This window comes from Polyodon spathula, chromosome 23 (genome assembly GCF_017654505.1).
Source record: "Polyodon spathula isolate WHYD16114869_AA chromosome 23, ASM1765450v1, whole genome shotgun sequence".
NCBI classification, from domain to species: domain Eukaryota; kingdom Metazoa; phylum Chordata; class Actinopteri; order Acipenseriformes; family Polyodontidae; genus Polyodon; species Polyodon spathula.
This window is the reverse complement of record NC_054556.1, coordinates 9,584,333-9,597,063: the sequence shown is the minus strand read 5'-3', so window position 1 is coordinate 9,597,063 and position 12,731 is coordinate 9,584,333. Positions and strand designations below refer to the sequence as shown.

At 37.8% G+C, this 12,731-nt stretch overlaps 2 protein-coding genes across 4 annotated transcripts in view; both read left to right on the top strand.

Annotated features, from left to right (window-relative positions):
- The first annotated feature begins 506 nt into the window (after positions 1 to 506).
- LOC121297668 (protein SAND-like) lies at positions 507 to 6,909 on the top strand. Of its 2 annotated transcripts, none has more exons than XM_041224101.1 (6): positions 507 to 840; positions 1,366 to 1,498; positions 3,358 to 3,759; positions 4,112 to 4,877; positions 5,428 to 5,575; positions 5,927 to 6,909. In XM_041224101.1, the coding sequence occupies exons 2-6, from the start codon at positions 1,378 to 1,380 to the stop codon at positions 6,065 to 6,067; spliced, it is 1,578 nt and encodes a 525-aa protein (XP_041080035.1). In that variant the 5' UTR covers positions 507 to 840; positions 1,366 to 1,377; the 3' UTR covers positions 6,068 to 6,909. The 2 variants fall into 2 exon arrangements, with proteins under 2 accessions (XP_041080035.1, XP_041080034.1); XM_041224100.1 differs by having other exon boundaries at positions 1,328 to 1,498.
- A 2,608-nt stretch (positions 6,910 to 9,517) lies between these two features.
- LOC121298060 (macrophage-stimulating protein receptor-like) overlaps positions 9,518 to 12,731 on the top strand; it is a 28,691-nt gene continuing 25,477 nt past the window's right edge. The window contains exons 1-2 of one of the 2 annotated variants that reach the window (XM_041224827.1): positions 9,518 to 9,771; positions 11,360 to 11,428. The gene's annotated coding sequence lies outside the window, so the exon portion shown is untranslated. The remainder of the gene's footprint in view (positions 9,772 to 11,359; positions 11,429 to 12,731) is intronic. The other variant, XM_041224826.1, reaches the window with a different exon arrangement.

The following is a 12,731-nucleotide window of genomic DNA, read 5'->3' as shown; positions in this document are numbered from 1 at the left end:
ATACAGCTGTATCACTATCATATGCAGTTATGATTTGTACCCCCGTGTTCTCAATAATGTAGGGATAGCTTCTTGATCACATCACCACTTGATGTATCCGTACAGCATTGAAGGGACCGTGTTAAAGACTCCCATTGCAAATAATTTTGATCCATTATTGTAACGTGTATTGGTTTCAAGCTTAGGTGTGCCAATTGCAATAAAATAAAAAAATAAAAAAACGGTATGGCTTAAATTGTTATAATGGGAATCATCAGTTTCTCCTCATTAGCATGACGATGGAGAACGTTACATTTTTGTTGTACCAGTATATGACATCTGTAAGCATTAATATGTTTCACATTTTATCACATATTAAGGTGGGCACAAAAGACTGCAAAAAAAAATGTAAAAGACTATTAAACATAACATTCTACCATTCCAGAAGAAAAGAGAAAGCGAAAGACTCAAAATCCCAGAATTCAGCGCACTGCATGTTGGACAGTGACCCTTTCAGGAGTTCCTCTTTGCAGGATTGAATACAGTAATTGAGAAATGCACTTTCACTTGGGATTTGCGGTGTCAGAAGGTGACGTTCTCCTCTCTTTGCTGTCAACATAAATTCCGATGATTTTAAAATGTATGTATCCATGGTGCTGGAGACCGTAGTGGCCACAGTTTTGATGATCCCCAACAGGCATGCAAAGAAGATCAAACTGTAATTGTTATAATCTGACACAGTACACGCAGTTGTAGCGACCTCCCAATACACTAATACGCATAAATTCAATCAGTTGCTGCCACAAGGGTCGCTCCTTCAGATTTGCCATTTATATATTCTGCTTGTGTAGCTCTACTGGGGTAAGTTCAGTTTTGTATTTTTAAATCACAATTAACACTGGTTTGAATGGTTCTGTTTGGTTTTTGTATGGAGAGTGCTGCTGTTTACAATTATAACTAGTAAGGTTCCTGACAGTTGACCAGGATATACGTCTATGATGAAAGGGGATATACATTGACAGTTCTGTTTTCCTGATCTGATAACAAATGCTTTTAAATGTCGTATTCCTAATTTCAAACTATGTACAAATACACAAGGGACACTTTAATAAATCCATTGACATGTTTAACGCATACTGCTGTGCCTGTAGCATGTGTTAACATGCCCGTTATATTTGTGTTACCGGTTTTTCAGGCATTTTACAAATTGCACAGTAAAGATATTACAACCAATATAGACTTGAATACCTTGTTAAGGAACTTATGAAATGCAGGAATATGTGGTTTAGTGGAAGAGTAATTTCATTTAAAATTAATATTACAGTTTTCTTTGCACTGCCTTTATCAGCCCTGCCCTGTGCTGTCTGCCCTGGCACTCTGTTTCAGTTGACTGGGAGAATGGCTGCTGACGTCCATAATAGAAAGGTGACCTGGGAGATCCAGAATGGATCCTTGGCTCCTGTGGACAATCGACGGAGCGAGAGCCCCACTCCAGGGCTAGTGGAGGGGACAGAGCCAGGTAGACCCTTTCAACATTGGGGTTATAGTATGACTTATTTACATGGTCTGTACAGCTCATTTATTATTGTTTGTACTATTTTATTGGTCCTCTGTGTTTCATAAGGACAAGAGGTGAATTCATAAGCAAATAAATAAATAAATAATAAAATAGCCCACCTTTAAGTATGACAACTTGTATCTGCCAGTCCCTGGATCCTGCTGCCCTGTATGCACTGTTCCGTTTAATAACACTAACTGCAGGTCTCACTCCTGATCATTAATACCTTTCAGTAGAACAGATTATTTTTGAAGACTCTGTAACATACTGACATGCACTAAAGATTACATAACAAGTGACCAAAAAACATTTTGCGCAAAACTTTTCTGTACTTTTCTATACCGAAAGCTATACAAAATGCCAGGTCTAATGCCTAATTCTGAACAACCACAAAACGATGATGCGTTACACAGGCGAGCGCACTCACATTGCCAGTTTTAACCTGAGGCGAACTCACACTTGCCAGAAACTAGGGTTGAGAATTTCCAACTCAAACGTTTGCCATGTGAATGCAACAGGGTTACACTTGCCTCGGGTTGAAAACGTGCATGGCAGTAGCCACAAAACAAACGTTGAGGGGCAAAGGTCACACATCAGCACACCCTGGGGTGATAATGTGTAGTGTGAAACGATCGTGTTCAACCCCGGGATGAATCTCACCCCGTAGATTGTAGACAAATATGAATGCAGGCAGGGCTGAGCACAGGGGTGAATCACCCTGGGGCCGCCCCGTGGCGACTCGACCCGGGTTGGATGGTGTAGTGTGAAAACGGCTATAGATGTCTCCCTTTTGTGGCTTAATTTAGAGTCTGCAATGAGAAAATATTACAGTTGGTTACAAGTCATTCAAGACAAGTCAAAAGTTTGCAGTAGCTTTTTACCCCTTTAGCCACTATTGACTTGCAACTATTGTTCAAATAATGGCTCATTTTGCTGGTATTGTAAAATGTAACAGAATTATCAGTTGTGACTGTGAAATGCATCCAGTCTGGACCGATGTCTGGGTTTAAAGAATGCCAGAGCAGTAGCCAATGTTCAGCATATTTTGATGATAGGTACATAACTCTGTTTTTAGTGAAAGTCTAGTTCACAAATTCCTAATTCTGAAATAGGGTTATTATAGGTAGGTTTGTAAGAGTTGTTGTAATTGTTTTCACTGACAATTAGTATGTTCTTTGTTTCCAAGTACGCAAAACCATTACTAGTAGTTTTCCTGTTAAACCTTAACACCAATGTATTAATGTATACAGGGCTACCTCATTGTTAAACAGGGGCAAAATCCTGTGTGCTTTTTCCACGGCATTTTTAGATAAGAAATACTGATTAAGAGTGTCAATAGTGTCAGTCTGATTGCAAGTATGGGCTCTGGTCAAGACACTCCTTTTGCACGCAGAATGTGAGCAAAGAGAAAATAACGCTTTAAAAACATGACTCGTTAAGTAAAGGTCCCATCACTTTTATTTAAATTAAGTCACATCCTTCTTCTAAAAATGTAACATCTATAATTCTGATAAAAAGCAGTGTTGGGGAGAGATTTGGTGGAAGAAAATCACCATGAATCACCTCAAATGGAGGTTAATTTAACCATCTAGTTTCAAGCAAAGGTGTATATTTATTTTGTAGAATGAGCATAGGTGCCATTTACCAATTTAATAATAATTTCTTAGTCCCCTGACAGAGGATTCAGCACAAACTTTTTTTTTATGATATAAGATGCAGATGTCAGGGAGTCCTTTAAATGTTCATTCAATTTGATAAACCCAGCCCGAGTCTTGGTGGCTATGGCCACTAAGTGTCCTGTTTAATTTTTTTTTCTGCAGGTGCTGGGCAGGAGAACGCCATGTTCGTCCACACCCAGTCCTTCGAGGATCTCACTGCAGATAGTGAGGAAGCAGCCGACAGAGACAGCCAATCAGAATCCACCTCCAAGCTGAGTCGTGACATCAGCCAGCTCAGCACACAGGAAGGAGACCAGTCAGGGGAGGGATTAGATGCCGAGCAGAGGCAAGAAGGCAAGCCCAGCAGGAGGGTAGATGAGGATGACGTGACCAGCGAGACATGGAGACAGAGAAGGAAACATGTCTTTGTGCTGAGCGAAGCAGGGAAGCCTATCTACTCCCGATACGGAACAGAGGAGGCTCTATCCAGCACCATGGGAGTGATGGTGGCACTGGTGTGTTTTGTGGAAGCTGAGAAGAATGTCATTAAGTCGATTCATGCAGGTGAGAGCGGGGGTAATTTTGTTTGAACTTTTAATTCTGCTTTCTACAAGCCTTGCCCAAGCATAGTGAGGACTACACTGAAAGGAAGATATTTACCATCCCCAACTTACAGGTACATGTACGCAGAGAACCTTTTTCATGATTCTGATAGCTCTAATTTAGTATTGATCACTAAGGTGAGGTATTTGTATGTCAAAGCCCAAAGACTGTTTCACTCATTGAAAATGTGTGTGTTGAATAGCTTTTTTGTGCTTATGTGTAGATCAGATTGATTTGTTTTAAAGAGAGTTTTGTTTTTCTCTCCCCAAAAAGTCATTTAAATTATTATGTACCTTAATTTTATCATTTCCAGATGACTACAAGGTAGTGTTCCTGCGCAAGAGTCCGCTTGTCTTGGTGGGGGTGGCCCGGACAAGACAGTCTGAGCAGGAGCTGTCCCGAGAACTGCTGTACATCTACTACCAGATTGTGAGCCTGCTCACCCTCACACAGCTCAACCACATTTTCGAGTGCAAGCAGAACTATGACCTACGGCGACTGCTGGTCGGCTCTGAACACCTCACAGACAGCCTCCTGAATCTGCTGGACAGAGATCCAGGCTTCCTTCTGTGTGCGGTCACCTGCCTGCCCCTCCCCTCCTCCACCAGAGATGTGATCAGCTCCAGCCTCCAGGCAGCCAAAGCCAAGAACCTGGTCTTCTCCATCCTGCTGGCGGGGAACCGCCTGGTGTCTCTGGTGAGAAAGAAGGACCAGTATCTCCACCACATGGACCTCCACCTCCTCTTCAACCTGGTGAACTCCTCCAGCTCCTTCCGTGAGGGCGAGGGCTGGACGCCCATCTGTCTTCCCAAATTCAACCCGGCCGGCTTTTTCCACGCCCACATCTCCTATCTGGAGTCAGCCTCTGACCTCTGCCTCATCCTGGTCTCCACTGACCGCGAGGACTTCTTCAACCTGTCTGACTGCAAGCGGCGCTTCCTGGAGCGTCTCCGCCGCCGCAGTGCCTACATCACTCTGCAGGAGGCACTGCAGGCCCCTGTCTACTCTGCCACTCAGGTGGGCATCCCCGAACTGAGGCACTTCATCTATAAGTCCAAGAGTTCTGGTCTCTACACCAGGTAAATGCTTTCAACTGTTCATTTGTACAGTATATGCATTTATTAATTAAATAAAAGTTAGAAAGAATAGTTTAGTCACTGCTGCATTAAGATCTTACAGGGTTTATAAGTAATGAAATATAGTAATTTCATATCTGTCATACACTTCTAAACTTAATGTTTTTTTGTTTTTTTTTACTACACTGGATTAAAGAAAGCGCTCACTTTACACACCTGTTATAGTTTTACTTAGAAAATTGAAAATACATGCGTAGTTCTTTAAAAAGTGCATACTGTAGCTGCATTTAGAAAAAAAAAAAGTTAACAACAATTTTCAGACTGAAATAGGGAGCGCTAACAAATTACATTCACATTACACATGCAAGTGTCAAAACCCATTCATTTTAGGCTGGCACTATTGTAAGGGGGAAACAAAGGCCTGCCAGCTAAATCTGTTTTATTATTTTAGAAATGTTTGACATCTTTCTTCACTTCCCTTTTCCCCATCTCTATTTCTCTGCCTGCTTGCTTCATCACTCCCATCCTAACCATGCCTCCTGCCCCACCACAGTCCTGAGCTGCCAGTCCCCTACCTGGCTGAGGAGGAGCAGGAGAGGCTGATGGGTCTGTACCAGTACCTGCATAGTCGTGTCCACCACCCCAAGCGCCAGCTGCACTCCATCTACCACTGCGGAGAAAGAGAGAACTTGCTGGCTTGGGTAAGGCAATTGTTTTAAAATGTCTAGAAATGTTTGTTTTCAGCTTGTTTTAAATACCCGCAACAATGCTTCATTCAATTATTGTCAGGAGAGTTTCTCTCCCTCCCTCCCTCCCTCTACATCATTTGTTATGTAAGATAATTCAGTAGTGTGCATTGTTTTACAGAACTATGACTCATCTTTGCTGTGTTTTTATACATTGGTTTCATTGGTTTTTTTTTTTGGTTTTTTTAAACTATTCACATATATTGAAGATTTCTAAGTATTTTAAAGAAGTATTAAAGTACTTACAAAGATTTTAAAGTACTTACCTTACACTGGTTTACATTACTGTTTCTTGTGTGTTTCCAGGTGACCAGTGGCTTTGAGCTGTACCTGTGTTTTAGCCCCTTGGGGACCAAGGCACTGGCCATGACTGCCATTACCAAGCTATTAAAATGGATTAGAAAAGAGGAAGATCGCCTCTTCATCCTCAGCCCACAGACATACTGACCAATACCATTTCCCTAGACCCCGACACCAAGGCACTGGCTACTTCTTTGAAGTGGAACGTTTCTTAAACACTGACCAATTTTTTTAGAAATAGACAGTACCTGCGTCTTAAAAGACACTGCTTAAACTATAACCAGTTATACTAATTTGTGAAACCGTCTTTTAATTGATGCTGTTTATTACAATGGAACAGACTACTTTCTTTATGTGAAACTTACAAAAAAGAGGTATGCATTCTTCATATTATGGTTCAATAAGGGAGGTATCAGATTACACATTGAATAATGAAGCAGTAATACCCAATACAGAATGAATTACAAGAGACTATGTCTCTCTCTCTCTCTCTCTCTCTCTCTCTCTCTCTCTCTCTCTCTCTCTCTCTCTCTCTCTCTTAGATAAATGCTCGGTTAGTCTTGAGCAGTATTAGTTTCAAGTTCATTCAGAATACCCATGAGAGGAGCTTATATTTTATTGTAAATATGTTAACCCCTTGTGACTTACTGAATTACTAGGCACTCTTTTTCACATTCTGGGATTATGCTTGTTTTATATTTCACTTATATTCTTAAATTATGTTTCTTTACATATTGTAAGTTTTCCATGAGAAGTAGTATAAGGACAGTGGAAAATCAACACTGTTTATCTAGGTTATGTCCATGGTGTTGGGACATTCTTTAAAGATTTTAAATTGAAGCTGACATATTCAAACTACCTGTATATAATGTGTGATCAACCCATTTGGAAACCTGCTTGTGAATGAAAGAATGGTAACACTATGTAACACAATTTTTGTTCCTGGGTAGTAAGTGTTATTTCCTAATTGCTTATGCCTCAAAAGTATAGAAAATGGCTATTATTCCCCACAAACTTTGCTTTTGTGACTAGGACAGTGATATTTTTCAAAATATATATATATATATATATATATATATATATATATATATATATATATATATATATATATATATATATACACACTATAGTATTTACAGTATAATCGTAAATCTCGAAAAACTACTCACTTCTAAATCTTTTGTAGTCATTTTTGTATTACTTTAGTATAAATACATGTTAATTTGGATTCATATGTTGTTTTTTTCTGACTTTATGTGAACGAAAAGACACACATTTGCCCGTTTTCCCATTGGAAATAGTGATATTTCTTACTACCCAGGAACAACAAAAAAAATAATAATTGTTACATGGTGTAATCATTTGTTTCAACTTGTTGATTGTGCATTGTTTAGATAGTGCAGGGTAACTCACACTGAAACCTTGTTTGGCTCAAACTGTCTTTCCTGTCATGTGCTATTTCAGAATTACATGCCTTATTGCATCTCGTAGTTTCATCTGGTTGTACAAAAGATAGGCTTATTATAGCTAACTAGAACAATATACTTTATATTTAGAAAATATATCCAAACATTCCTACAACAATATTAGATTCAAAGCTACTTTGGTTTTTAAAAGTTTATTTTATACAGTATGGATAACCTGGTTGCCTTGTATTCATATTCATACACCTGCCCTTTCTCACCTTACAGCTTCCCCTTGGCTCAAATTCATTTCCCAAAACAAAATAGAGTCTTAATTGTGTCTGCAATAAGCACGGTTAACAAAAATGGACTAAATGTTTGATTTGTATTTTCTTCTTCATGGAGACTGACATAAAGTAAGCTTCAGAGATGATTAATTGAAGGGATGTTTGTGATTGGTTATTTATGAATTAATTTTTTTTTTTTTTTTTGACATCACTAAATAAACTAATCAGTATAACAACTAGTTTGCTGTATTTGCCAGTAAAGTATGATGTTTATATTAAGGTTTTTTTTTTTTTTTTTTTTTTACAATTAAATTATAAATTTTGTATTCCTGCTGAAATATCTCATTGTTACCAAATATTGTGTTTCTGTTAGTTACCATGGCCACAGAGACGGTGAAAAAGGCTTGTTTCCAAACAAACTTAATTCACAGCATACACAATAGTAGTGACAAGGCAAACAGCGGTGGTACATCACTAAACAAAAGCAGAAATGTCAATAGAAATTTTACAGACGTTATTTTAAGTAAGTCGTTTTCAGTAACGGAGTGCAGTTTTAATATGACTGATGAACACGTGTATGCTTTTTAATATACTGGCATGATGATCTGCTAGTATTAATACTACTACTTTTGTACAAAAAAAAAAAACGTTTTGTTGCATGCTTAAAACATGTTGTCCTTCATTTTCCATCAGAACTATGCCAAAATCATGTGAACATTGGGCTTGTGATTTTGCATCCAGTAGGTGGTGTTCCCCCTCTGTCAACAGGGTCTGCACAAATACATTCATATAAATCTGTAACAAATAGCACAGAAACAGCACATGGACAGTTGAGTTTGACCAATTGGAAACAACATGTGCTGTATTGTTAAGGGCTAAGTAGCAATAAGTTTATATGGGGTAACTGAAGCTATGTTCCTGTAATACAACATAGTTTTATTGGTTACCTCAATACTATGTCTGTAGTATATTGCAGTGTGGTAAGGGAGAGATATATGTTACTCTCTCACTGCCAAGTAAACATTGATTTGCTGAGGTGCTGAGTAACCTTTATAAAAGTTTACCACAGTAAAAGCATACTGAACGCATGGTGAAGCATAGCAAAGCAATGTAAAGAACAGTGAGGTATGGTAAAGCATATTAATTAACATGGTAAACCAGGGTAAATTATGGTTAATACATGGCATTACCATGGAACAAGAATGGTAAAAGGGCAAAAATGCAGTGCAACAATACCATGGTAAACTTGTATATGGGAAGTGCCTTCACTCAAGCATTGACTGCACTTAATAACTATCAAAAATAATATGTTTTAAAACAGAGATTTTCTGCACAGTCACTTTCTACCCTTTTGGTATGGGTATTTTGGAATTTTTCAGTCTGACCCCTTTATGCTGTTGACACACTGCCAGCAGACATATTTTTATCCCGATAGTTTGAGCAATGGCCTATGGTTTTGCATAACTTTCAGTTGATTTCTGAATCTGTTCATCGACCCACCTTCTCAAAGGCAAAGATTAAAAAGTAACTGGAAACATCTGCACACGTATACATAGAATGCAATGTAAAGATTGTACAACTGAGTGCGTTTATGAAAAATATAACATGTTTTAATCCAGACCTGAAAATACTTTTTTATTAACATAGAGTTTTGATAACATTCTACTTGGTTAGCGGGTTTGTTATAGTTGACTTAGACATTGTTATGTGTATTATGTAGTTTTATTGTTGCAGTGGGGTTTTGCGAACATTGTTCATAATAATACGCTATTATAACACATTTTTGTTGCTGTATCTTTCTTAATAAACCAAAAGCAGTGACAGACAGTACATACACAGGCAGCGTTGCGCAATCCTACATTATTTACACAGCCTTTCCCTTGGCTTTATGGAAAGGGAGGGGCATTCAATAGTGCCTAGACAAAATGACCCTACTACTTACTTTAGCTGTTCCTTTTGGGAGACATTTCTACACGCTACGTACCGGGCTCTTTCACTAGAGCAGAGAAAAGTGTGAAAAACGAAAGAAGGTTAAAGTAACTAAAAAGTACTCCAGCAGTAGGATTGCTTGGTCCCGGAGGGTCGAGCTTGGAAAGTTTTTTGTGTCCACATTGAACTGTACGGTGTTTCTGTTTACCGTGGAACAAAACGTTTGAGTCAGGTAGGCTAAGTCTGTTGCCTTCAAATACAAGAAACTTGTTTTCAGTTCTCTCCGTGTTTACTATATAATGGGAATTAAATTAATACCACGTGGGCAGAATTATGGGTCAGTAAATAATAATAATAAAAAAAAAGGTACGTAGGCTATATTTTTAATTCTCATGATCGTGCCAAGTTTCAAAATGCACTTAGGTAAGACGGATACCGTAACAATGGCACCTTTTCATTGGCCGTACTTCTAATGCTTCACGGTCTTAAAAAGTTAATGAGGTCACAGATTGTGTTGGTAAGAGTGAAAAGGGTGAAATACCCACTTGTACAACCGAAGATTACGTTATTGCACGTTTGGATTTGAGTCATTGTAAAATGAAACACCTATACATTATTATTATTATTATTATTATTATTATTATTATTATTATTATTATTATTATTATTATTATTATTAGTAGTATTATTATTATTATAATGCTTTATCTACTGGTAGAAAAATCCATAGTCCATTTGATACTGCCTTATAGTAGGGCAGTTCTCTGAACCCCTGGCCAACCTCATGAGAAAAAAATGTATTGGCAATAGATTTCTCCAAGCCCTGAGTTTATCGTGATGCTGCAGCGAACATGGAATTAGCACATAACCGATGTAGTAAAACACACAGCTGCTTGTAGTTTAGTCTAAACAATGTAATCATGGTTCACTCGAGTACTGCTGTGTTTTATCTCTTATGTCCAATAGAATAAATAGTAGACCATAAAATTCCCCCAATAAAAGTTGAAGCCACAAATTAGAAGAAACCAGGTTTACTGCTGTATATCTTGGTATAAAAGCAGAAAATGTTGCAGTTTGTCAGTATTTATATAAAGCATTATATCAGCATAATGAAAGCATAGAACACTTCTACCCTTTCTGACCACACTGCGTGATTTAAGTTTTTGTTAACTCAACATCAGTATTCAAGAGACAGTTATTATTGTACTAAACTTTTTTTTTTTTCCTTCTTATTGAACTCTTTAAAGTTGAACAGGAGCAAGCTTGCTGTTTTTATTTGTGATCAGCTGTAATGGTTTACTTGTCTGAGGTTCGAAAAGTTGAACCCTCACTTAAGAGTTTTTGATTATGAGCTTTAGGTTTGTGAGATTTAGACAAATACAGCAAAAATCATATTTAACAGTTTGTCACACATAATGTACATGCATTGTTTATATGAAATGCATTGTACTATTATCCAGTAAGCCATTCTGAAATAAAAAAAGACATTTCCATTAATTTCACAGTAATTATATAAAATATTGTTGTGGAGATTTGAGCTAGTCCTTCTTAAAAAAAAAAAAAAAATACATTAAAAAAATTACATTACCATTTTTAATGAATACTTTGAAGTTGTGGATAAACTATTTATATACCTTTGCAAAAATCATACAAATTAGACTATTAACAAATAGACTTATGTTAAAAAAAACAAAAAAACAATAAAACAGTATGTAAAATAAAGCATTAAACATAAACATAATAGAAATGGTTGTATGGATCTATGATGGGTCCAGGCTTGCTGATACCCCTGTTAATCTACACCCATATCTTTAATACAGCACTCCCACAGATGCTGCCAGGGAGCCACAGCCCTGTCCTTGAGGGAGTAAAATGTGAGGTGTGGGAAGGTACGTCAATAAAGCACCACTCCCATTCCCCACAGCTAAAGGTGGCTTTGTGATGCAAATACTTGTCTATTTCGGTTGACTCGGTGCTTGAATCTTTTTTTCAAATTGGTTCCTCAAAGTCTTAATTAATATAACTAGTTACGTGTGGTAGCAGAAGCCCTACTGCTGTAAGTACTGTGTGTGAGGGAATGTAAGGCTGGCAGGGTTTTTTTTTTTTTTTTTTTTTTTTTTTTATCTGCAGTCCTGCTCTGGGTCACAAGGGGTACTTCTCACTTCTGCCCTGCCACACATGGGTATGACAGTATATTTTTTTCATAAACCTGCTGCTATCCTTTCAGAGTGTAGGGACCTTCTGGTCAACTGGCACAGATCTGATTGAGTCTACTGGAAATGAAAGCCACATGTGGATTTTATAACAATACTTATCAGCTTCTGTGTTTAAATTAAAGAGACACATGACCTTGCTTTGTCAATTACTGCCTGTAAATCCTTCAGTGACGTTTGTGGTGGAAGTCTCTTTTTCAGAATGGCCTGAGATTGTGCCCTGCAAAACTTTATCAATTCTTAGATACTGAAGCATCTGGCTGTCTACTGTCAGTTCTCTATGAAAGTATGTCAGATCTGCTTTCCCATCCTAACTGAAACTAAGTTTCTTCAGAGAGAGGCAGCTGTTATATCTCGCAGAACCAGGGATATCATTTGCATAATGAACCAAAAAATTAATTAAAAAATCAGCGAGGTGTTTTAAGACATCTTTGGTATATTTTCGTTACCGCTCTATGAAGGACAGAAATGATTCATTCCAGAAGTGAAACACTTCAGAGAAGTTAATAAGTAACAATAAAATTCTGACTAATAGTAAATTAGTTACAGGGTTGCCATGACTCCATGTTTCCTAATCTGCATAGGATTGTTGGACAGTGGTAGGAAATGTGGGGGTGGCTGTTTTATGGGTAGGACAGGGTAAACTCAGGTAACAGAAATACACATAAGAAAACTGTAATCAGGATTGACCTGGATATAATGATTGAAGCATTCCTGCTCAACTACCTGCTTCAAGATCAGGTTGGTGGAAATTGAAAGTAAAACTATTTTGAGTAAAATGAGGTTGAGCAAAATATCATTACAGGAAGAACTCAATTTCCAAAAGTAGCCAGAATTGCCAAAAAAAAAACATGATCATTTATTCATGTTTGTTTAGATAAGGTATTTTTTAAGCCTTCTCCCATGAGCAACAAGACACCTATTTGTGACAGTGCACAACTCAGGCATGTGAAAGCGTGTATCCTAACAACAGAAACTA

Coding starts and splice junctions, on each gene's coding strand:
- LOC121297668 (XM_041224101.1), top strand. CDS start 1,378: ATGGCTGCTGACGTCCATAATAGAAAGGTGACCTGGGAGATCCAGAAT. Junction 1,499..3,357: donor AGTGGAGGGGACAGAGCCAG/GTAGACCCTTTC, acceptor TTTTTTCTGCAG/GTGCTGGGCAGGAGAACGCC. Junction 4,878..5,427: donor AGTTCTGGTCTCTACACCAG/GTAAATGCTTTC, acceptor GCCCCACCACAG/TCCTGAGCTGCCAGTCCCCT.